Below are 27,396 nucleotides of genomic sequence, written 5' to 3' on the forward strand. Positions count from 1 at the left end.
GTGAAAACAGCAGTAACTCGTTGATTTTGAGATTGAAAGAGCTAAAGAGTAGGCCGATAAAAACAGAGTGGACAAATTCATTGCTGATAGATTTGTTACAATTCTGGTTGCAACCAATTTTCTGTTGAATTTTTGTTTTCTATTTTTCGCTGAAGCTAAAAAAGCAGTAACATCTTAATGGATGCAGTTTTACAGAAAGGGTTTTACATACATTTATTTTAATAGAGTCACTTTCCTTGGTCATTAGATGAGCTTTTAGTTATTTTGCTGAATATTTTCAGTTACTGTAAAGCTAAAATCCTCTGGAGGCATTAAAGTTTGGACAGGAAACACCTGCAGAATAATAGAGAGAGTGAGAGAAAGGGGGGTGTCTTTAAGATTAATCCATGAGTTCAGCTCCAAAGACATGCTACTACTAAAGTTTTCAGATAAAATAAAGGTGTGAATAATCTAGTGAGTGTGCACTGTTAAATAAAGTGTGTTTCAATTCCCAAGGCCATTTCACTTATTATTTTCCCCTCAGGATGAAACTAACAGATCAGCAAAAAATAATAAAGGATTAATCATTCATCCATTCACCTTCAGAAACAGCTTCAACACATTCTGTGGTTGTTGTGGGTCCAGGCCCACCCTGGAGTCATAGGGACACACCCTTAACAGTGCACCAGTCCATCAAAAGGTAACACACATTGTAGTAATTTTATCAATTCCTCACAATCCTGATTCTCACAAACCCAAATAATTTATGTTATTCTTTTTGGAATGTCAGGTGAGATAAACCATATTTCTATGAACTCAGTGGCATCAATACACACAGGTTAAATCAAGGCCTCTAAAATATATTGTCCTTGGAATAATGAAGCTAAATACAACACATTTATTAACATGCTGTGGCCATATTATTTCTGGAAATTCATCTGGAATCTCAGTCTGAAATTATGTTTATTGCCTCAGACATTTGTTGGGATCAGTTATAAATGAGTAACCAAATAATGAAATGTACATTAATAGTCAGAGAAGATGTTTACAAAACAAAACATTAGTTGTGATGGTAGCTGCACCACTGGCTATTTTTTAATCTCTCATTTAACACAGTTCAAATATCATTTTAGAAATTGACATCTGTATGTACAGGGTGGGCCATTTATATGGATACACCTTAATAAAATGGGGATGGTTGCTGATATTAACTTCCTGTTTGTGGCACATTAGTATATGGGAGGGGGAACACTTTTCAAGATGGGTGGTGAACATGGTTTTCTTATTTATTTTCCTGCTTAGTTTAATTCGGTAACTGTTACAGAGGTTCCTTTTCACATGTCGAAAGCAGGGTTGTGGTATTTGAATTAGGTCAAATCCAGAAATTCACGGTCATATTCAAAATCGTTTTTCGTATATTTTGATGCTATGTTGATTTTCTAAGTAAAATAATGAGCAATCAGTGTGTATGGACAATGCAACAGCTAAGGCCGTTTTGAACTCAGCAAATAAAGAGAAGCGATTTTGGGAAACACTTGAATCGCGTTTTTGGGAAACGCACCCCAGGTTGCCAGTTTGAACACACACGAGTAAAAGCAGCACAGTGTGCCACCAGTGCTTCAGCTTAACCTGTTTCCTTACTTTATGATGACACATCCTGGACGTTTTATTACTGAGTAATTAAATGTCTAATGTAATTATTAAAATGATTTTATAGAGAGATTTCTCTGGATTATCTGAATCTTTTAATGAGGAATGTTATTCTTGAACTATTGCAGTATTTGCTGATGCAGTCTTTCACAGTCCTTCCCATTTTTAACTCTGAAAGATTCAGCAACAGAAAGATGCTCTTTTTTTAACCTTTTTAATCATGTCACAGACCTGTTGCCAATGAACCTAATTTTTTTGTAGCATTAAACAACTTTAACAGACTTTTATTACATTTCTAGGCTTTTGTTGAACATGTTACATCACGTGTCATCAAATTTAAAATGTCCAGTTAAGATAAAATTAACATTTTTAAGTTTCAACTTTTGAGATACTGTTTTTTTTTATCTTGTACAGATTCATTTACATAGAACATGTGCAATCTGTAAAAATCAGTAAGGCAGCTGAGGTATATGTCGTGTAGTATTTCCTGTGAATGTTGGCATCTGCTGAACATATGGAGGAACATATGTCAGTGACTTCTAGGAACAACGTAATGTGAAAACAGCAGTAACTCGTTGATTTTGAGATTGAAAGAGCTAAAGAGTAGGCCGATAAAAACAGAGTGGACAAATTTATTGCTGATAGATTTGTTACAATTCTGGTTGCAACCAATTTTCTGTTGAATTTTTGTTTTCTATTTTTCGCTGAAGCTAAAGCAGTAACATCTTAATGGATGCAGTTTTACAGAAAGGGTTTTACATACATTTATTTTAATAGAGTCACTTTCCTTGGTCATTAGATGAGCTTTTAGTTATTTTGCTGAATATTTTCAGTTACTGTAAAGCTAAAATCCTCTGGAGGCATTAAAGTTTGGACAGGAAACACCTGCAGAATAATAGAGAGAGTGAGAGAAAGGGGGGTGTCTTTAAGATTAATCCATGAGTTCAGCTCCAAAGACATGCTACTAATAAAGTTTTCAGATAAAATAAAGGTGTGAATAATCTAGTGAGTGTGCACTGTTAAATAAAGTGTGTTTCAATTCCCAAGGCCATTTCACTTATTATTTTCCCCTCAGGATGAAACTAACAGACAAAAAATAATAAAGGATTAATCATTCATCCATTCACCTTCAGAAACAGCTTCAACACATTCTGTGGTTGTTGTGGGTCCAGGCCTGGAGTCATAGGGACACACCCTTAACAGTGCACCAGTCCATCAAAAGGTAACACACATTGTAGTAATTTTATCAATTCCTCACAATCCTGATTCTCACAAACCCAAATAATTTATGTTATTCTTTTTGGAATGTCAGGTGAGATAAACCATATTTCTATGAACTCAGTGGCATCAATACACACAGGTTAAATCAAGGCCTCTAAAATATATTGTCCTTGGAATAATGAAGCTAAATACAACACATTTATTAACATGCTGTGGCCATATTATTTCTGGAAATTCATCTGGAATCTCAGTCTGAAATTATGTTTATTGCCTCAGACATTTGTTGGGATCAGTTATAAATGAGTAACCAAATAATGAAATGTACATTAATAATCAGAGAAGATGTTTACAAAACAAAACATTAGTTGTTGTGGTAGCTGCACCACTGGCTATTTTTTAATCTCTCATTTAACACAGTTCAAATATCATTTTAGAAATTGACATCTGTATGTACAGGGTGGGCCATTTATATGGATACACCTTAATAAAATGGGGATGGTTGCTGATATTAACTTCCTGTTTGTGGCACATTAGTATATGGGAGGGGGAACACTTTTCAAGATGGGTGGTGAACATGGTGGCCATTTTGAAGTCGGCCATTTTGGATTCAAATTTTGTTTTTTCAATGGGAAGAGGGTCATGTGACACATCAAACTTATTGAGAATTTCAAAAGAAAAACAATGGTGTGCTGCACATCTTGTATCTTCACAGCATAGACACTTGCCTTCAGATGACCCCAAAGATAAAAGTCTAAGGGGGTCAGATCAGGAGACCTTGGGGGCCATTCAACTGGCCCACGATGACCAATCCACTTTCCAGGAAATTCTTCATCTAGGAATGCTCGGACCTGACACCCATACTGTGGTGGTGCACCATCTTGCTGAAAAAACTCAGGGAACGTGCCAGCTTCAGTGCATAAAGAGGAAAACATATCATCATGTAGCAATTTTGCATATCCAGTGGCCTTAAGGGGCCTTGAAGAATGGCCCCACTATCTTTGTACCCCATATACCACACCATACCATCAAGATATGCAGCACCTGAAACTACGGATACTGGAAGCCTGCGCTAGCATTTCTCCTGCAGTGTTGCTATCAGTGTGTGAAGAGTGGGAGAAGAGGGTTGCATTGACAATCCAACACAATGGGCAGCATTTTGAATACATTTTATAAGTGGTCAGAAACTTGTAAATGACTCATGAAAGAATAAGATTATGTTAAAACCAAGCACACGATTTTCTTGTGAAATTCCCAGTGAGTTTGATGTGTCACATGACCATCTTCCATTGAAAAAAACAAAAGTTGGATCCAAAATCCATGGTCACCACCCATCTTGAAAAGTTTCCCCCCTCCCATACACTATCGTGCCACAAGCAGGAAGTTAATATCACCAACCATTCCCATTTTATTAAGGTGTATCCATATAAATGGCCCACCCTGTATAGTCTATTAATAACATTTTAAAAACAAGATCATTTTGTTATGGGCGGCACGGTGGCGCAGCAGGTAGTGTGGCAGTCACACAGCTCCAGGGACCTGGAGGTTGTGGGTTCTATTCCCGCTCCGGGTGACTGTCTGTGAGGAGTTGGTGTGTTCTCCCCGTGTCCGCGTGGGTTTCCTCTGGGTGCTCCGGTTTCCTCCCACAGTCCAAAAACACACGTTGGTAGGTGGATTGGTGACTCAAAAGTGTCCGTAGGGGTGTGTGTGTGAATGAATATGTGTATGTCTGTGTTGCCCTGTGAAGGACTGGCGCCCCCTCCAGGGTGTATTCCTGCCTTGTGCCCAATGATTCCAGGTAGGCTCTGGACCCACCGCGACCCTGAACTGGATAAGTGGTCACAGATAATGAATGAATGAATGAATAATTTTGTTATGCTGTATATTTGTATTTACTGTGTATTGTGCTTTCACTGGTAAAGACAAACTTAATTCAGAAATTTTTTTATACTTATAACTAATGGTAATACATTTTTACACCTAATGCGTTCTTAAATTAAACCAGCTGTTATATATCTGTATGAGACATATGGGAACTCTATCATTAATAAATATATACTTATTATTATTTTTATGTATCAGATTTAATTCCTCTATTGATAATATTTTTGTAGTTACTCTTAAGTAAATCATAATCATTTAAGTCTAAAATAATCAGTGTACAGTAGTTTTTACAGCAGCAGGTTTTTGTAATGGCTTTAATCATTGTGGATACTCCAGCTACTGTACACTATGATACACACAATGACAAAAATTTCCTGTATCAAGATATTTTTTCTTTTAATGGAATCATCACCAGAACTTTTATTATTTATTATACGTTTAGTATATGTATTATAAAATATACAAATGCAAAAGCCGAATCTCTCTTTTTATGTGTATAGTAGAATTAATAGCATAGTGGATAACACCACTGCTTTATACACTGGAGGTGGTACTTTTAAGCCAGGAAGAATGCTGAATTTTATTTGGTCAGTCAAGACATAGTTGATGTGGATAGAGATGATTGCCTGTAATTTAATAGTAGTTTAATCACTTTATGGCATGATAATCACAATACAGTGTACCAGGTGAGCCCTTTCAATAATGATATAGTGGAATGTACAATCTAGTGAATAACATCAATGCTTTACACAATAGAAACCTTGTATTAGTCTTCTTAAAAGAAGAAAAAACACTAACTGTCTGATCTGTATAAAGGTTATTATCTGTGATTATACAATGATTAATTTAATGATAATTCCAAGTGTTGATATTACATGAATGTCTTTGTTTCCAGATGTTATAAAATGTTTAAAGCAAGAGCACCTTTATAACAACATGGATGTTGCAATGTTTATTTACAAAACTGAATGTTTTGCATTGGATTTTTTCAAAAAAGCAACTTATTGTTGTTTTATTAATATGTTGGTTGTCTTTTGTCAAAAAATATTATCATTACAGTTTTACATTGTTTTACACAAGATCTGCATCAGTGCCACCACACAGTGATACACACAATTGCAAATACAGCCTTTGAGACTACACACACACACACACACACACAAACACATTTTTATCTTGAAAATAACTTTACATATTATTGACTTTATCCGTAAATCACTCTACAACATGTTAAAATGTGTTATGACCTTTTGAGCTTAATTACTGACATTAATTAATTACATTTTAAATATCAATTTGACTCACTTGACAGAAATAACATTACACACACAATTTCTTGGAATGCTTTTCTGTTCTTTTCAGTTCTGCTAAATTTCAGTCAATATTTTATTTGCATTGTTTCAATTCAATTCCTTAGGACAGAACTTAGCTTTTTTCATTTTTAGACTCAGTTAGAAAAACTTTTCAAAAGGATATAATTCCCATAAAACACTATTGATGCATAAGTATTGAAATATAGTGTGGGTTTAAACCTTTTTACAAATTGATGGCTGCTTTTAAAAAACTGAATTTTAGCATTTAATACATATATATTAAAGGAACAATAAAGGAACAATAAAGGAACCGTTTATAGTGCATTTTCTACAAGGTGTTATATAGAACCATCTATACCACATTCTCCATCAATCTGAAAAAATTTCCATGATGCAAAGGTTTTTCAAGTGTTCAGAGTTCTACATAGAAACGTTTTCAGAGTGTTCAGGGTTCTACATAGAACCCTTTTAGAACCATCATTTTTTATGTGTGAGATTAGGGCATAAACATATAGCAGTTGGTTTCTCACAGATTTCCCACCTGCTCTAAACTGTTTAATTACTACAGGACTCACCCAGATGTAAAACGTTCAAACAAAGCATGAAAAAAACTGACACTTTAACTGTACCATTTATGTGTGTGTGTGTGTGGGAGTGTGTGTGTGGGAGTGTGTGTAAAAAGATGTTATCAAGTTGGTATATACTTAAAAAATATAGACTTATATAGAATATACATAGAATACTTTAAAGTACTATAGTGAATTAAATGTTCATCACTGAGAGCTTCAGTTGCTATTATAAAAACGATACAGTGAATGCCCTCAGGTTATCTTACATTGTTAAAAATAATGTTTACTTCAGTGATATTGCCCATTATATTTCTCTTAGATGTTTTTTCTTCCCTCCCAAAGCCAGTGACAATATACATGTAACACTTCAACTATCAGCCGTATGTCCAGAAGAAACCATGTTGATGCAAGAATATGAGCTGGAAATGCTCTGGAACAACAGCAACAACCAAAATAATAATTCATTCATTATTATTATTTTAATATTTTGTGTTTATGTTACAGGTTTGCCCTATTTTACATTACTCTAAGAAATTCACTTCTTTGATATCAGCACTATGTTGTTCATATGTTCAGAGTAAATGCTTCAGTAGGTTTTTGTAATGACTTCAATCACTGTGGTAGCCACTATAGTACACAGTGAAAAAGTCCTGTACAAGAACATCCTTCAAGTCATTCCCAGCTCAGCTCCTCAGACTTAGAGGACGGTACTTTGCTTCTGCTAATGAAAACATCAATGAAAAGTCTGGAATATTTTGTTTTTTTCTTGGGATGCTCTCCCTCTCGACCGACTGCTGCAGTAACAGAATAAAAGTTTACAGTTCTGGCTTTGCATTAGCTGCTGGAACATTGCTTTAAAGGAATACTATGTAATATTTTTACTTTAAAATGATAGCTTTGTAATCAAAGTGATGCTTTACTGCCCTGTAATAGGGAGAACAGAGACTTTGTCATTGCTATTCTGGGCTCAGCACTGCAGAAACTTCACTATGTATTTTTGGAGGAAGGTAGGAACAAGGCAGGAACTCTCCCTCCCCTCCCTACTCTTTTCAGTACAGTGCTGTAAAAATAAATGACACTAGAGGAAGCCTCAGAAACAAAAACCCCAAAACTTACCCAGTGTTTGTTGCTTTTAAAGCAGTGGATATGTCAGAGTTCTGTTTAAGATCCAGCCACATAAACAACAGTAGTTCTGGTAGTGCTGCTGGATAATTAGTGTTGGATCACAAACATCAGAGTGACTGAGGTAATGGATGAAGCTCCATCACTGAACAGAACACAGTTCCTTTACTCCACTGCTGACATTTTTAGCCCTCTAAATGACACCTGGTACTGAGGATGGGGACCTTAGGCTCATTTTCAGGTTTTCTATTTATATTAAACATGGACAGAGACAAAAAAAATTCAGTGTCCTCTTTAAACTTTATACTAGTTACAGCTTGTGATAGATGTTTCAGTGTTATGGCACCCAAGGTCCTGAAATATTTACTGCAAAGTCTTGACATCTTCTCTTCATTTTCCTTTATATGTTTATTTTATAACACAGTGCCTCAGCAGATCACACAGCTCCAGAGACCTGAAGATTGTGGGTTCAAGTCCTGCTCCAGGTGACTCTCTGTGAGGAATGTTTGTGTGTGTTGCCCTCTGAAGGACTGGCGCACCCTCCAGGGTGTGTTCCTGTCTTGCACAGTGATTCCATGTAGGCTCCGGAAGCACTGTGACCCTAAATTGGATAAGCGCTTACAGATAATGAATGAAAAATGAATAATAATAATAATAATAATAATAATAACTGTTACTATTATAAGCAGATAAATAAACTGCCAATGTACCAAAACCATTTTATTAGTTGGGGTATTGTCCATATTGGCCCTGAAATAAATGCTCAAATGGTGGGCCTGTGGTGACTGTCAGAGTTTAATCAGTCATACATCCTAAGAATATAGAAAAATAAGTCTGTCTGATGCTAATCATTTATTTTCTCACAGTAATTTAATAAACTGTCATCAAGAATGTGCTGTTTTTTAAACAGCAGACACCACAGACTAAGAATTTCTGCAAAGAAATCTGGAGTTACAATATGTTTTAAAGGCTGTACATTCAGAAATATGTAAAAAAAACAAACAAACAAACAAACAAAAAAAAAAAAAAAACAGGTGCTTGGTAAAATTTTGGTCCAGTATCAAGAAAATATCAAATATCAGTTAGCATTTAAATTTCAAGTGATTACATAGCCAAGTGTCTTTAGAACAGAAAACAACACATGGAGTACGGTTATGTCACGTAATTACTGTTTAAATGCAAATGAAAGAGGCACTTACAAAAAAACGGAATAGCAATATCCTATATAGCTAGGGTCCATGGCCAGAGTCTGTTATTGGGTTGCGATACTATATACCATCAGAACTAGACTGTGTCACTAGAAGGAGCCAATCCACTGTGTAAGTCCCCAGTGAGACCAACCAAAAGATGCAGAGTCATGTAAATACATAGGGTTCTGTGACATCACAAGAGCAGTGAACTAGAAATAGGCTCTGTTTGCCGCTTAGTGTCCACATTTGGACTGTATAGACTGGGGACTGTACACTTTTTAACTTGAAAGCTTTGTGTAACAAAATTCTGTAATACTCACTTATTGACATTTTGGATTTACAATGACATTAAATGAATATGACCTTGTAGCACACTCTTTATAGACTTTGAAGTAAAAAGATTTAACCTATTTATGTGAAATACACACTTTTCTTTCATGTAACCAACATGGTACATAAGACATTATAAAAGCTTATTAATATTAATGCCAAAATCAATCATTATCTAATGAGAGAAATGATAAAAAACATTATTTTATGATATTATTTATATTATATAGCATATATTATTCATTCATTCATTCATTCATTATCTGTAACCGCTTATCCAATTTAGGGTTGCAGTGGGTCTGGAGCCTACCCAGAATCAGTGGCCACACATTCACACATTCACTCACACAATCGGACACAATTGAGTTGCCAATCCACCTACCAACGTGTGTTTTTGGATCGCGGAAAGAAACCGGAGCACCTGGAGGAAACCACGTAGACACAGGGAGAACTCACCACACTCCTCACAGACAGTTACACGAAGTGGGACTTGAACCCACAACCTCCAGGTCCCTGGAGCTGTGTGACTGCGACACTACCTGCTGCACAACTACCTGCTTCATTCATTCATTCATTATCCTTAACCCTTATCCAGTTCAGGGTCGCGGTGGGTCCTGAGCCTACCTGGAATCATTGGGCGCAAGGCGGGAATTCACCCTGGAGGGGGCGCCAGTCCTTCACAGGACAACACAGAGACACACACACACACACACACACACACACACACACATTCACTCACACACTCACACCTATGGACACTTTTGAGTTGCGAATCCACCTACCAATGTGTGTTTTTGGACTGTGGGAGGAAACCGGAGCACCCGGAGGAAACCCACGCGGACACGGAGGAGAACACACCAACTCCTCACAGACAGTCACCCGGAGCGGGAATTGAACCCACAATTTCCAGGTCCCTGGAGCTGTGTGACTGCGACACTACCTGCTGCGCCACCGTGCCGCCCACTACCTGCTTGAATATGTGAAATATACAAAGTACACACCCTGCTCCACCGTTCTTGTTGCTAAAGTTACAGCTTTTGGTAATTCACTTGTTTGTAGCTTGATTAACATTAATTAATTAACTTTATGTAAAGCACTTGTGTTTTCTGAAGTATGAATAAGCTCCACTAGAACTGATTGAAAGAACAATACTTATGTTACCAAATAAATTGTATATAATGTTATTTATTGTCTGAGTCTTGGATGTAGACATAGATATAGATATTGGTTACTGATACATTGATTTGGTTCAGAGGGTGCTTTCTGCTTTGTAAATACAAACCAGATTCCAAAAAAGTTGGGACACTAAACAAATTGTGAATAAAAACTGAATGCAATGATGTGGAGATGGCAAATGTAAATATTTTATTCGTAATAGAACATAGATGACAGATCAAAAGTTTAATCTGAGTAAATGTAACATTTTAAAGGAAAAATATGTTGATTCAAAATTTCACAGTGTCAACAAATCCCAAAAAAGTTGGGACAAGTAGCAATAAGTGGCTGGAAAAAGGAAATTGAGCATATAACGAACAGCTGGAAGACCAATTAACACTAATTAGGTCAATTGACAACATGATTGGGTATAAAAAGAGCTTCTCAGTGTGTCAGTGTCTCTTTGAAGCCAAGCTGGAAAGAGGATCACCAATTCCACCATTGTTGCACAGAAAGATAGTGCAGCAATACCAGAATGGTGTTACCCAGTGTAAAATAGCAAAGACTTTTAAGTTATCATCATCAACCGTGCATAACATCATCAAAAGATTCAGAGAATCTGGAACAATTGCTGTGCGTAAGGGTCAAGGCCGTAAAACTCTACTGGATGCTCGTGATCTCCGGGCCCTTAAACGTCACTGCACCTCAAACAGGAATGCCACTGTCAAGGAGATAACAGAATGGGCTCAGGAATACTTCCAGAAAGCATTGTCAGTGAACACAATCCACCGTGCCATCCACCGTTGCCAGCTGAAACTCTACAGTGCAAAGAGGAAGCCATTTCTAAGCAAGCTCCACAAGCTCAGACGTTTGCTCAGGCCCAGGGGTCTTTTAAAATGGAGTGTGGCAAAATGGAAAACTGTTCTGTGGTCAGATGGGTCACGATTTGAAGTTCTTTATGGAACACTGGGACGCCATGTCATCCGGCCCAGAGAGGACAAGAATAACCCAAGTTGTTATCAACGCTCCGTTCAGAAGCCTGCATCACTGATGGTATGGGGTTGCATGAGTGCTTGTGGCATGGGCAGCTTGCATGTCTGGAAAGGTACCATTAATGCAGAGAACTATGTTCAGGTTCTAGAACAACATATGCTCCCATCTAGACGTCACCTCTTTCAGGGAAGACCCTGCATTTTTCAACAAGATAATGACAGACCACATTCTGCAGCAATCACAACATCATGGCTACGTAGGAGAAGGATCCGGGTACTGAAATGGCAGCCTGCAGTCCAGATCTTTCACCTATAGAGAACATTTGGAACATCATAAAGAGGAAGGTGCGACAAAGAAGGCCCAGGACGATTGAACAGTTAGAGGCCTGTATTAGACATGAATGGGAGAGCATTCCTATTTCTAAACTTGAGAAACTGGTCTCCTCTGTCCCCAGACGTCTGAGTGTTGTAAGAAGAAGGGAGGGATGCCACGCAGTGGTAAAAAATGGCCTTGTCCCAACTTTTTGGGGATTTGTTGATGCCATGAAATTTTGAAACAACATATTTTTCCCTTAAAATGATACATTCTCTCAGTTTAAACTTTTGATCTGTGATTTGTTTTCCATTCTGAATATAATATTAGATGTTGGCACCTCCACATCATTGCATTCAGTTTTTATTCACAATTTGTTTAGTGTCCCAACTTTTTTGGAATCTGGTTTGTAAAAAACCTATAGAATGTGATGTAAACTGCATGTAAATTATATTTCCTTATATAAATTTGAACTAATGGTAATTTATTGATTGATTTGGGAAAATCTGGTTTTGTTTCTTTAAATGTAAAGTTTCGCTTGGCAGTGTTTTATTGAAAGCAGACGTACAGGCGAAACAACGTTAAAAACAGTTCCTGGAAACATCTTCTGCTCTTGATGCACCTGTTGTTTCACTTCTTTCTGTTGGTTTGAATGTAGCTTCTCTCATCTTCAGGCTCTCTTTCATTTCCTGCTTGTGTTCACAGAAGCAGAAAGGATTCACGTCTGAACTTTCTAGAAACGTCTCAGACTTCAGCACCTGTGTTTTATTTGTTAATAGCTCATCTTTAAAATATATACAATATTTTAAAATATTTAAAATATATTACAAAACCCAAAATTACAAGAAAATGTAATTAAAAAACAATTATATAAAAAAAACAGAATTATGCATATTCAATTATGTGCTAGTCATTTAAACACTATAAGTAACTAAGAATAGTACTATAGAAAGTTAATCTTTCAAATACTGAATATTAAATCATATATATTTTTTATATTTGATCCCTAGGAAACATGTTGGGATGGGGATGACAAAAGACAAATGCTGTGTAATGCTGCAAAAAAAATTAAATAAAAAATAGGTTAATTGGCAACAGGTAAGTGAAATGACTGGGTTTAAAAGAATATCTCAGACAGGCTGAGTCTTTCAGACATAAAGAAGTGGAGCAATTCACAAAGACAGATAGATAGATGTTGCTAAGGTGTTGCTAGGCAATTCCTAACATGTTCCAGGTGGTTGCTAAGGTGTTGCTAGGTGGTTGCTAAGGTGTTTTTAATTTTGCTATGTGGTTGTTATGGTGTCACAGATATCCCCCCATCTCCCGCATGTCACCAGGTTCTCCCTTATGCCTGTAAATTCCCCTGGAAATCTACTCTTTTATGAGAGTGTGCAGCTAAGAAATAGCTATGTTTTTAGAATATGTTTTTAAAATATAATTGCTTTGTTCTTGTTCATTTGCCTACTTGCTCTCAGTGATTCTGGGCAGGATCAGACAATGAATGAATGAATTTTGCCTACTTTTGCGTTCTTGTTATTTTAATACTTATCAAAAGCTAAAAATAAAATAAAATATACCTTTTTAAACTGCATATAACTGAACCATTAATTTAGCATCATATAGTCATATGATTCTCATGGAACTAAAATTATATGAAATTCAAATTTTCCACAGTTCAATGTAAAATGTAACTGGTGTGAAATGAAATAATTGACCAATCAGTTAGTAATTCAGAGTAAAGGTTAATCTTTTTTAAGCTGTATTTTGTTTTAAACATTTATAACCATATTTATATTTTATACAAATCATAAAAGGACAAAGGGTCATTAATCGTGAATATATTTCAGTTTATTTATTTATTTATTTATTTATTTATTCATGATAATTTATTAATATATACTTTTCATGATTTAATTTAGGATGACAAAGCAATAACAACTTTACAAATACACACACAGACATTTGAAAATGTGAATAAAAACAACAGGAAATTTGTTTGAAAGAATGGATGATAACATGAATGGGATTTTTCTTCCCTCTTCCATTATTTCATCTGAAAAACACAGACACAGAATGTGGTGTCACATACACACAGCTAAAGTATCTGGACACTTTAAATGATTAACCAGTTTAGTCAAAAGCTGCAGATCCTGTCGTTGTTCTCTGGGAATGGGAGGGAAATGCACTTCCAAAGCTTTGAACTTATGTGGTTCAAAATACAATTCTAACTATGACCCAGGGTCTGAATCACTTTGGAACCACAAAAAAAGCAGTGAGCTGTAATAAGATGTAACTTTCAGAAGCTGCTGTATTCACCTTGGAGAGCCTGAGGATGGTGCTGTAGACGAGAGAGAAGAGGAAGAGGAAGATGAAGGAAGAGGCAGTGGACCACAGGCTGTTATACTCATCCTCCTCCAAAGTGCAGTTTTCATCTATGTAAAGACATGACCCTGACTTTGGATCTGGATCAGCTGAAAACACACACACACACACACACACACACACACACACACACACACACACACACACACAGAATTATGTGAATAACATGATTATGGAGGATATTAAACTGTAATGAATTTTGATACTGGTGAATTTCATGTTTTTTATTAACTTTTAATTTTTTATGTTTAAAAAATGTTTTACAAAGTCATGGAGAGTGTTTGATGTGAAATGCTAATTTTCATTCACAGTGGAGGTGAATAGAACCTGGTGTCTACCTCTAAATGCTTCAAACAAAGATTTTATATAAATAATTTATGAGCATGTTGGATGTTGCCTGAGATACTGTTGTAGGGTAGTGTTGGCTTAAGGTCTGAACATTGAATGGTGTGGCAAAGAGGTTAATTTATGATGTTTTAAGGCTAAATAGTCCTCATAAAATACTTTAATTCAGATTTAGAACTAGGTTACCATTTTTAACATTCCATATAGAACCTCACAGGACAGGTGTCGGTTCACTGCTTCTAGTGGAGAGTCTGTACACTTTCTAAAAAGTTCTCATTTTACATCAAACTACTTTAACTGACTTTAACTTTATCTCATCCACTGAAATATTTTGAAAAATGTGATGGAATTTACTTAATAAAATAATTGTTTATTTATGCTGTATGTTTACTGTTTATGTGCCAGGTTAGTGTTAAATTGAAACAACTTTTAAACACAGAAGAGTACATTAAAAAGAGATGTCTCCCATTGCAATTAACACATATGTGTTTTTAAGTTTCGTTTCCATTTGCTGTAATTCTGAAACATCAGACAAGACTAGCTTTAGCACTAAAATGATCAAATGCAAACATATAGGTTTATTATTTAAAACAGAAAAAAAACTATTTGGAATCATAACATGAGCTAAATTAAAAGTTTACACAAGACGTCTTACATTTACACAAGCTCACAAAAGTTAAGCAAATAGATTACAACATATAAGACAAGGCAGAACAATGTCCATCCAAAACACATAGAACACATGGAAACACATAGAACACATGGCAGAGACCGGGAAGTGATACACAAACCCTAGCTCCAAACAGTGTGAAGAGACAGAGTGTGAAATTTCATTTAAACCTGAAAGCAGTTATTGACATATATTGTTTGATTATATAATGTTTAGATTAATGTTTTCTATTGCGTATTATCACCTTTATTTTCAAGTTTTTTTTTTAAGTAGAGCCTCCAGCTGCAAAACTAAATACTAAACATTAACTGTTTAATTTTGACTTTGCGCACAGATCTCCAATTTCCTGAATGTTGTGATGGTGTTTTTCTCTGTAGAGGATGTCATTTCTAAAAAAAATCCTTGTTATCACTAATCGCACTTAAATACCAAAGCATTATTAAATCTAGTCTATTTCTAGTCTAAAATTCTCACATTTTGAGGAGTGTGTTACAAGCATAATTTTCAGAATGAAAACAAAAAACCACTAACGAAGATGAATAGGTTAAAATACAGGTCAAAGTGTGTTTACAAATCACTGCTTTGGGTTTGTATATGGATTCCCAATTTAATAATAGTTTATTATATTGTGGTCATGTGATCAGTAACAGTTTGAGACTGGATTCAGATTTGGACAGAAAACAAATGAGAAAACACAAAGAACACAAAAAGACAAGTTCAGCTGGCAGTAGGGCTGAATGGTTTCAGGAACAATTGAGTTTAGATTTATGAATTTACTGAAAAACACTGATTGCAATGTGCATGTAATTATTTTTAATGGCTGTTTTTATATTGTGCCTTTTCTCAGTTTCTGCAGTATTAAGTTGAATTCAGACACTGCAAGAGAAAGATTTTATAAACTGAATACAATACGATAAATCAAGACAATATATCTAATATTTCTTATTTTGGGATACAAATCTTTGATTTGAATAATGGGGTTGTAAATATATGATAAGATTTATTAATATGTTATTAATATATATTTTTAGTTGTTTAATTATTTAATTATTTTTGCATTTGCACGTCAATATCCTTTTCCAGTTAAAAATGCTAAATGATCCACATTATTTCTTACATTCCTACTGAATAAAACAGGAATTTGTTCTAAAAAACATATGAAATAATATTACAATAATCTTACCATAATCAAGTAATGAGAAATGTTAGATAATTAGATCTGAGAGATGTTCACTACATTTGTAACATTTGGAGCTCCTTGAGGCAAAAAGGAGCAGTTGGTCCTATTTTACCAACATAGAGTAGCAAATAATGTCAATGAAATTATATTTATTGTCTAAACAGCCATTTGTGTGAGATTAAAGATCCAATTGCTTTGTAGACAACGAAGGATCAAGGAGAGACCCTGTGTAAACATGTTTAGTCAGAATCTCAGGTATCATTAAAAGCTGAAGTAAAATTATTTGGTAAATTGTCTGCTTCTATAAACATTGCATATTTTGATATTTTTTGCCAAATTTCTATTTTGAAAATGGTACTAATTTAATATAAAATCCATTTAACCATTCAGCCCTAGGTGCTTAAATGCTTCCTAATATTAGAGCAGACACTCAGCGTCGATCTCACGCTGGACAATGGGGACAGTTATTTTTACTCTTTGATGTGTTGGCCTGTAGGGGCCGGTCTGCGTTCTTCATGCCGCCGTGTTTGACCGCACAAGTGAAGATGGTGTTTGTGTTGTACTCCTCCCTCGTGACGGTCAGGACGCTTAGGACAGAGATGGGACTCTCGTTTTTAGGGCCGGGGACAATGACCCCTTCCTCTATGGGCCCGTCATTCTTCCTCCACATGATGTACACATCTCCAAGCGGAGAGCATCTGACCTCACACAGCACAGACACCTCGTCTGGCACTGGCTCAGCAGGTTTATGGACCTGGACAGAGCAGTTTGTAGCTACAAATAAAAACAAAACAAACAAACAATGCAGTTTAGTAAATAACACATAGCAAGTAAATAAATAAATATGGCATAAATACTGTTATTAATGAATAATGATAAAACAGCAGAATTAGAAAAAGAAAAGTAGAATTGAAGAGATGGATAGATAGATGGATGGATTGATAGATAAACAGACAGACAGATAAATCAAGAAACTGAGAAGGAGTCTAATAAACATTATTTTCCGAGGACTGTATTCTATCAAATGAGCACCAGATGTTAATCAGAATTATTTATTACAATATTAATAACGGGACCATGATGACAGACATTAACAACAAATTCTCCTACACTACATGTACACACTTTGTTGGACACTTACCTCCTGATTTAATTTTAATTGTGTCAGATAATTTGCTTTGTTTTGTGGAGCACTTCACCTCTGACCCCTTGAACCAGACGGATTCATCAAGTGTCAGCCAGCTGCTCTTAGTGAACTCTTTTTCTTTTTGTTTAGCTGGACTGGTTGTAATGTTTATTTTATCTGCTTGAGTTCCTCCCACTGTCCAAATTATTTCAGCTTCTTTCACTTCCAGCTCATCACCAGTTACAACACACTCCAGTTCGGCCGTTTTGTTTACAAACAGCTCTTTGACCTGTGGAGGCTTGACCTTCACTGTGAATTTACCTGAAAAAAAACACAGGAATCTTGTTCGCAATTTGACAAACTTCAAAGTCCAAAAAGTTAGAACAGAATGTGAAATGTGAATAAAACATCAATATTTTATCAAAAAACAAGTCAATGTTACACTTAGATTATTTAAGTTTAGTTTATTCAGTTTATTTTGAAATACATACAAACACTGATCAGCCACAAAATTAAAACCACTGGTGTCAGAGAGCCTTGGATGCCCATGACCCTGTTGGTGGTTCATCAGCTTTTCCTCTCTGGGCCGCATCTGTCATGTACTTACCATTGCATCCCACCCTGCTTTTGTGGAAATGGCCTTAAAATATTATACATTTAACTAATTTTGCCTCATTTCTAATTTAATTTGTATTTTGAAAATTGAATTCATTTAGTATATAATTACCTAAATGCTTCTTTCCAATCAAAGAGCTCTCACCTTCATTTAAACTGGACGCACTCGACATTTAGGACATTTGTACTTACTCTTTGCTGTGCTGGCTGTTTTGGGCGTGGACGGGTTCTCCATGTTGGTGTGTTTGACCATACAAGTGTAGATTGTGTTGTTGTACTCCTCTCCTGTGGCGGTCAGAAGGCTGAAGACAGAGGTAGGGTTCCCACTTTCTTGGACAGGGACCATGACCCCTTCTTCAACGTCACTGTTATTCCTTTTCCACATGATGTATACTTCCCCAAGACGAGAGCAGCTGACCTCACACAGCAGAGACACCTTTTTTGTCACTGGCTCCCTAGGCTCATTTATCTGGACAGAGCAGCTTTTATCTACAAATAAAAAACCAAACAAACAGTGCAGAGTTTAGTAAATGATACACAGCACATGATGCACTGAAACACAATGTGGCAAAATACTATTATAAATAAAGTATTATTATTATTGAAGGTGATTAATGAGTAAGGTTTCTTGGTTTCAGTGTTTCAATAAACAGGAGAGAGAGAGGAAGAAAGGAAGAATTAGTAAAAGAAAGCTAGTACTCAAGAGAAGTATGGATAGATAGATAGATTGAAAACAGACCTTCATTTAACAGTGCTCAAATAGATCGGTGCATACATATATTAAATATTCTTTATGATATTAATAAAAGATCAGTGATGACAGACATTAACTAGAACACATTGTATGAAATTACAATAATTACACACACCTTCTTTGACACTTACCTCCTGATTTCATTTGAATTTTGTCAGAGAATTTGTCTTGTTCAGTGGAGCACTTCACCTCTGACCCCTTGAACCAGACGGAGCCATCAATGGTCAGCGAGCTGCTCCTAGTGAACACTTCATCTTTCTGTTCGGCTGAACTGATAGTAAATTTGCTTTTATCTGCTTTATTCCCTCCCACTGTCCAGGATATTTCAGCTCCTTCCACGTCCAGTTTATTACCAGTTACAACACACTCCAGTTTGGCCACATTGTTTACAAACAGCTCTTTGACCACAGGAGGCTTGACCTTCACTGTGAATTTACCTGGAAGAAAACAGAGGAAATCTTTCTTACAATTTGACAAACTCCAAAGTCCAGAAAGTTTTCACATTTGCATTAGTCTAGTTTAGTTCACTTTATTTCCAAATACATACACTGATGTGCCACATGATTAAAACCACTGATGTCAGTGAGCCTTGGACACCTATGACCCTGCTGCTGGTTCATCAACTGTTTTTCCCAGGAGCACTTTGGGCAGGTACTTACCACTGCATACCACCCTGCTATTGCAGAAATTACCTTTGCAGATTTTCTCAGTCGCTTTGGAACATTTCTCGAATCATCCTTTATATTTGCACAGCATTATGTGCATTTCTCAGAACATTTTGTACAAACAGCACCACACAGTAGATTATCAGCTAATGCCTGTAACTTGATCAAAATTCTTAGTTCATGTCTCAGAATGAAGTATATATGTCAATGAACATCAGTGTCATCAGGGTTAGGGTTAGACAAGACCTTATGTCACTGATTACAGTGTTCAGGCACATTGTCAGTACATCAGTGTTTTCTGTATGTTTTGCTGACAGTGAAAATGCATGAGGCTGCACTTTTACTGTGGGGTGTATTTAAACATTACAAAATTAGATATTACTGTATGTGGGAGATTAATTGAAACAGGCTGGACAAGATTCATATTCATGCTTTTTACTGTTTGTGCTGTAGGTCAATGACAGACTGTGTCATGGTACAGAAAAGAAAGACAAGACTATTTAGCACAAAGGAGACGAAGTCAGAAATATAAACATGGGAAAAACATTTAGGCAGAGATGTACATATAGGGCTGCATGGGCAATTACTCTGGAGTCTTTCTAGACCTTCAAACTCTCCAAACAGTTGGGCCACAGATTCTCATCAATGTCATATTGGATATCTTCTTTGGAATGCAGCATGAAAAAAATCTTTTTGAAATTCTTATGCAGCCTCTACAGGCACCAGCTGTGATGTCTTCACATGCCCCATCCATAGCAGCCAGCAGGGTCATCCGAGTACGTGGCAGAGTATGTCTTCCATTGGATTGATGGTTGATCATTGGTTGATCTAAAACTTCAAACACTCCCGTTTATCAGTGAAAGGCATGATTCCCCTGAGAGCTAAGCATCTGTCCAGTAGACATTTACCAAAAAATGTCTAAAAGAAATGGTCTGCTTCAAAGCTCATGACAACTGGATCAACATTTCTGAGTGTACTGACAGATGCAATAGACTAGAGCCTGGATGTTTTGATGGTGGAACTGTTCGTCAGAGAACCAGTCTAATACACTCTGATCAACATGATAGAAGCAATTGATAACGTAAGAAAGAGCAGACAGCTGTGTAAATTCATCTTCACGATTAAACCAAAGCATGTGCTGTTTGTCCAAAACGAATGAGAAACAACTTTTATGAGGTGTCCAAGTAACTAAATGATGCAGAGTTTGAAGTAGTAATTTTGAGAAATTCAAACCTGATTTAAGAAATGCTCCAAAGTGACTGAGAAAAATTGTAAGTTTTGAACATTTAGCTAATTTTGCCCAATTTCTATTTTTATTTGTAATTTTTTAAAAATTGCACTTGTTCAATATAAAATCCTTTTAACCATTCAGCCCTAGCTGCCTAAATGCTTCCTCCTAATCTGAGAGCTCTCAGCGCCTATCAAACACTGGACACCGTGGCCAGTTATTCTTACTCTTTGATGTGCTGGCCATTATGGGCCTGGAGTGGTTCTCCATGTTGGAGTGTTTGATCAAACAAGTGTAGATGGTGTTTTTGTTGTACTCCTCTCTTGTGACAGTCAGGAGGCTGAGGACTGAGGTGGGGTTCTCGCTTTTTTGGACCATGACCCCTTCCTCCATGACACCTTGGTCCTTCTGCCACATGATGTATACATCCCCAAGCTGAGAGCAGCTGACCTCACACAACAGGGACACCTTTTCTGGCACTGGCTCATCAGGCCTATAGACCCGGACTGTACAGCTTTTATCTATCAAAAAAAAAAAGAGAAATAAACAGTGCACAGTTTGGTAAATGATACACAGCACACGATGAAAATAAAATGATAAAATGGTATATAATATTTTTGTGTTTCAGCATTCTAAAATACAGAAACAGGGAAGAGGGAAAGGAAGGAAGATTATAAAAAGAAATGTAGTACTCAAGATTTAACTAGATGGAAGTATAGATGGAAGTATAAGATAAGAATAATTCAGGAGGTTCAGGTGTTTCTTAAAGAACCTCCAGTAGGTGCATAAATATGAAATAAATGTCATGATATTAATAATTTCACAGTGACGACAAACATTAACAACAATCCATTGTATGAAATTACAGTAAGTAAAAAAACACCATCTTGGACAATTACCTCCTGGTTTTATTTGAATTTTGGCAGAGAATTTGTCTTGTTCAGTCGAGCACTTCACCTCTGTCCCACTGAACCAGACGGAGTCATCAATGGTCAGCCAGCTGCTCTTAGTGAACCGTTCTTCTTTCTGTTCGACTGGACTGACTGCAATGTTTCTTTTATCTGCTGGATTTCCTCCAACTGTCCAGGATATTTCAGCTCCTTCCACGTCCAACTTATCACCAGTTACAACACACTCCAGTTTGGCCATTTTGTTTCGAAACAGCTCTTTGCCCATGGGAGGATTGACCTTCACTGTGAATTTACCTGGAACAAATCAGAGTAAATGTTGCTTGAAAATTTTCAGAAAGTTGGGACAATGTGAAATGCTGATAAAACCATTAATGTCACCTACAGGTAATCCAAGTTTAGTTCGGTTAATTTCCAAATCAATATATATATATATACTGATAATCCACAAGATTAAAACCACTGACATCATGGACCTTTGATGCCCATGACCGTGATGCTGGTTGACCAGTGTTCCTCCCTGGACCACATTTTTCGATAGGTTCCACTGTATCCAGATCAGCAATATTATTTCCTTTACCTCTCAGTGGTTTTAATCTTGTAGCCCATTAGTGTATAAAGAAACACCTACTTGGAAAAGAACGTGATGTCTGGATGTTGCCGCTCTGATGGGTCACATCACAGCTGTACTGCACCTTATTCCTCCAAGCGGTTTCATTTACCCTAAGAAGACTTGCAGCTGAATACAAGCCCAGAGATTTGCGGAAGGCCGGCCAGTTCTGACCACTGACCATCTGTCCATTTTCTCTCCACATAACAATGTAGTCCTTTGGGAAGAAATCCTCAATCACACACATGACGGACTCTCCATCAGACACTTTCACCAGGTTCACTTTGGGGCTTTTATCAGCTGGAAAACATCACAAAAATTTCACTCAGCTAAAAGAACCACCTTAAACCCCCCCCCCCCCCCAATCTCCACAAACCCCATCCCCACAGGTAACACTCTCACAAAGAAAATACAGAGCTTAGAAGATGGAAGAACAAACAAAAGAAAAAAAGAAAAAACAAAACAATGTGGAAGAAAAATAATTGAAAAAATACATCCTAAATTAGTACCTAAACCATTTATTTTCTGTAATGTTAGTACACAGCAAATTCACCCGTGTTAAATCAACATTACAAGTTGTAATAATTTAACACGCTCAGTGTAATGATAACAATATTTATTTCAGATTCTAGTTTGCCTGTGTGTTTACCTGGAATGCTGAGTTTCCTGTTGCTAACTTTGCATGTGTACTGTTTCCCATTGTCCCAGTCGGCTTTAGCTACGCTAATGACACTCACTTTGACGTAAGAGCCTTCTATATAAAATGCGGGATACGGGGAAACTTCTTTCAGGGATTTTTTGCTGTTATCTGTCCACTCGACAGGCGAGTCCATCTGGAGACCAGTGGACAGACAGCCCAGTTGTACATCACTGCTGCTGGGACACGTCATCATTGGGTAGATGGACACAGGTTTATCTGGTGAAACAATATATCATTGCAATCTCCAATCAGAATTATTTTCACAATGAAGAAATTTACTCGCACTCAGTTCATCAGACCACAAACGAAAATAAAAAACTAAACAAAAAAGAGATAAACAGTAGCAGCGAAATGCTACTTTATTTTGTTTAGTTTGGACTCTTAACACAACCCCATTTCTGAAATGTCAGTACACTGCGCAAAATAAAAACAAAATATCGTGATGTGCAAATCAAATTCAGAATGGTTGTTAAATTTTCCAAAAACAATACAATTTCTCAGTTTCAACATTTGTAATATTGTTTTTGTTTTATTTTAAATTAAATAAAGGGTTTAAATTATTTGCACACCCTTGTATTCTGAATTTATTTACATTTTGCTGTCTGTGATTGAGCTCTAAAGTTTGCAGTCGATTCTCATTGCATATAAAACTCTATTTTAAAATAATTTTGTTTTACCGTATTCTAACTTCGCTTTATATTTTATAAGGCCTTTAATTGTTTTTACTATGCATGTTTTTTTAATTGCAGGTCTATTTTTTTATTAATCGGCATATTTAAAGTCAAACATTGAAATGAAATTAAAAGTTATGGCATGAATGTAAACAAAAACCATGTACAGATGCATAATTAAAAGACTTCATCATCTTCTTGGAGGTCTTAAGAATTGGAAACCAGGGACTGATAAAAGCTTGAGGTTGGTGTTAGTGAGGTCTCGAGGGTGATAGCGATAAACTTTGGTGCTCTTTGCCACTGTGAACTGGACTCACGTAAACGTTCTCCTGAGCTTTATCGACTGTTGGTTGTTTTCAATTTTGCTAGCACTTGGTATCCCAATACTTAAGTAACAGTATAATCCCACTTTTAATTGTAACTAAGCCTTTCTTAGGTTCTAGAATTTTAATGCTTTTATTTTTCTTTATTTGTGAATAACTTGTTATCATTTTTATTCCGTTTATTCCGTTTTAGTCATATTTTTATACGGTTATTTTTATTCTCCTACATCTGTTATCTTTGTTTTTTTTTTTAATCTTTAAAGCACTTCGAAAGACCGCAGCGTATGAAACTTGCTATGTAAATACACTTGCATAAAGCATGATTCATATCGCAAGGCAACGTGTACATTAAAATCGGCTGTACTAGGTGCATTTTTTTGGATGCAACTGGGAAGTGTTTTAAGAATGTCTTCTAAAACCCAGTAACGATTATTCACGTATATAAGTCAGTTTGATTTCTTTAATCAGGATTTAAAGCGGAAAAACTCTTATCAGTAAATGTGGGGTTTTATTTCTAAACGCCCTGATCACAAATTCTAGATTTATTTTTCTCTCTTTTCTCTACATTCTTCAGTCTGGGTACCGGCTTATTATAAAATAATCATTCTCCTCGACAGTCCATACATTCAACAGTACAACAATAAAATAAATGATTTCACTGAATGTCTTGCAGTGGCCAGTAGTTAAAATACCCTCACATTGATAAACAACTACTACACTGTGCAAAACATTCAACGAGCCTGATCTGACCATATTCAAATATTTTATAATCATACAAAAAATAGCTGCCGGTCCTGCTATAAATTATATAAAAAATACTCACATATTTAAGTTATTAAAGAATAAATCCAAATGCTTACATCCAAAATTATGTGAAACATTAAACTTTTAAAATTTAAACATTAAATTTTTTTAAATAATAAAAAAATAAAATAAAATAATTACATTTCACTAAAAAACACTTTCATATTTTGTTTAAAATACTCACTGAATTTATTTGTTAGCTTTTAGCTTCTTATATAAAATTAGAAGTAATCTGAAGAATAGTTACGTTACATTTTATAATTTATTATTTGAAGCTTATATGTTAAAATAAAAAGAAAAAGAAAGATCAATGTTTAAAAATGAAATTCTGAATTTTTTGAATTTTTTTTTATTTGATCGTTTATTACATTCTTACCATTTATTCAAAATACTGGAATATTAAAACTCTTTGTTTCACCATGTTAAAGAATTGAAGATTGAAAGTAAAATGATAAATTCATCTATAGATTAAACCCCATTTTCTTGCCTATTTTAAGGCTATAATCTCTCCAGTTTTAGACTGGATTTTTCGTACAACAAATATGAGACCAAGGCTGGTGTTTCATGTTTTTTCCCCAGTAGTCAAAGGCATTGTTGTGGAATAATGTGAAACAGAAGAGTTTTCGTGCCTTGTCTAAGTTTCTAACAGCATTTGTTTTCTTGAAACTGGAGGCTTTCAACATTTAAACATTTTTGAATTTTCTCTTCAATGCTGGCATCTTTCAGTGAATTTGTTCTTACCTGAGGTCACTGTTACTGAGTTTCATTTTACCCAACACTGGCCCCACAAAGCTATGTCATAAGTGTTTATCGTTGTTTAGCCTGAAAACAACTAGAAATTTGTAAATAAATGTAAATTGAAAGATAAAATTTGTTCTTACCTGAGATCACGGTGACTGATGTCCCTTTCCCCCAGTAGTCAAAATAGCTATCACTATGAAGAAATAAACCAAATCCCCTAACAAAAACCTCCAAAGGATCTGGATACTCATAGAATAACAATTTGTAAAAAATTAAACCAATTCAGCAGAGAAATATAAACATGAGTAATTTACCGTAGATTATAGCATAGAAAACAGCTTTTGATCAGTTTGCAACATCATTCAGTGACTGTTTTCGACTGCTAGGGGGAAACAGCTCACCCACTGAAAAATTACACTTTGAATTTACTTAATTTCTTGTGTTGCATGAAGTTAAATCATCTACATCAAATTACAAAATTACATATGTTGCTCAAATAAAACAATTAAGAAAAATTAAGAAATTTCAAAGTCATTTTTGTGTTGTGAGTGATCTTGTGAGTTCCTTTCCCCCAGTAGTCGACAATAGTCACTCAATTATGTTGCTGAACAACTGATCAAAAAACATGCACAGATGTGGAATTTGAATGAAGCCAAGTCCAGAAATGTGAACATCCTTGTTCAGATTCCATGTTCTGTTGATTTTCTAAATGAATGAGTGAACTTATTCACCACATTTCACATTTTCTCTCTGGAGAAAAGGATAATATTAATTTTATACAAAGTATATGGGCTGTGGAAAAGCTATAGCACTCTTTTATGTACAAAAGCACCTTTCGTAATATTAAGCCAAAATATGAGATTCATGATTGAAATAATTCATATTGTTGTCATCTACTACCAGCAGCAAAATAATAAGGTTTTTGGATAAGAAAAATAAATGTATATTTAAAAACAAGACACTGTTGTACAGTGTGTTTCAGTGGCCAGTGGGTTACACTTCTGAGGACGATGCCTCTATATTTTGCTGTGTTTAGTTCCAGACGAGAGCATTGGTTACTTAATTTTAAATTGATAATATCAATGAAATCGTTAAAGTACTGTAAAGTATTCTATGTTGCTTCATCTCATATATTTGTAGTATACTAACTGGATAAAAAAATAGGCTTAAACACACACACACACACACGCACACATAAAGGGTACATTTAAAAAATCAGTTATAAGTTGTCTTTTTCATGCTTTGTTTGAACGTTTTACTTCTGGGTGAGTCCTGCAGTTATTGAACAATTCCATCCTGCTGCCTCACCACAGCGGCCCTCACACACCCAGACCCAATGGCATAAAACCATCTGCTGCCAGTGCCCCTCAGATCTGAGGCAGAAAAATATATCTCTTCTTAGTGGCATCAGTGAGGAACTGGCAACCCTGAGTGGGACAGAATCAATGACACCATGAGGAGGTAATGGCCTATTCAAGGCAGAAACTAGCTTTACTGGCCCAGGAGGCCCAGTGTCCACCCAGAGAGTAAGTTCATATTGCTATTTATTTGTATTATATAATGTGCTGGTTGAATAAAGAGTAACATAATTATTTTTATTTAATTTTATTTTATATGTTTTCTTTTTAACTTTTTCAGACCCTAATTAATCTTATGCATTCCATCCCTTCTACCCAATCCCTACTTAAAAAAGGCCTGTAAGTCACGCATATGCCTCCCAAAATCAAAACACCTTGACCTACATGGCACGTGAAAGTAGATGTATTCAATGGTGCTCTGGTGAATGATGCATAGTGTACCAAGTGATGAATGCATTTTTATCATGTGATGAATGAATTTGTATATCTGTTAGTTTAAAAAGCCATTTTGACATTTCTTCTGTGAATTAAAAACAAAGAAATATATAAATTAATCTTGGATTAAGACTGGATTTTAATTATTATAGCCCCAATATTTAGC

The 27,396-nt window shown here is 35.8% G+C and overlaps 1 protein-coding gene across 1 annotated transcript; it reads right to left on the reverse strand.

Annotated features, from left to right (window-relative positions):
* Positions 1-13,664: 13,664 nt before the first annotated feature.
* On the reverse strand, positions 13,665-25,667 carry LOC136664319 (uncharacterized). The gene is made up of 11 exons (XM_066641453.1): positions 25,578-25,667; positions 22,848-23,114; positions 22,220-22,498; positions 21,580-21,885; positions 20,908-21,201; positions 18,919-19,224; positions 18,226-18,522; positions 17,434-17,739; positions 16,767-17,066; positions 14,032-14,186; positions 13,665-13,768 (listed from the first exon to the last, which is right to left on the reverse strand). The coding sequence occupies exons 2-11, from the start codon at positions 23,089-23,091 to the stop codon at positions 13,760-13,762; spliced, it is 2,496 nt and encodes an 831-aa protein (XP_066497550.1). The 5' UTR covers positions 23,092-23,114; positions 25,578-25,667; the 3' UTR covers positions 13,665-13,759.
* Positions 25,668-27,396: the final 1,729 nt, after the last annotated feature.

This window comes from Hoplias malabaricus, chromosome 13, assembly GCF_029633855.1.
Source record: "Hoplias malabaricus isolate fHopMal1 chromosome 13, fHopMal1.hap1, whole genome shotgun sequence".
Lineage (NCBI taxonomy): Eukaryota > Metazoa > Chordata > Actinopteri > Characiformes > Erythrinidae > Hoplias > Hoplias malabaricus.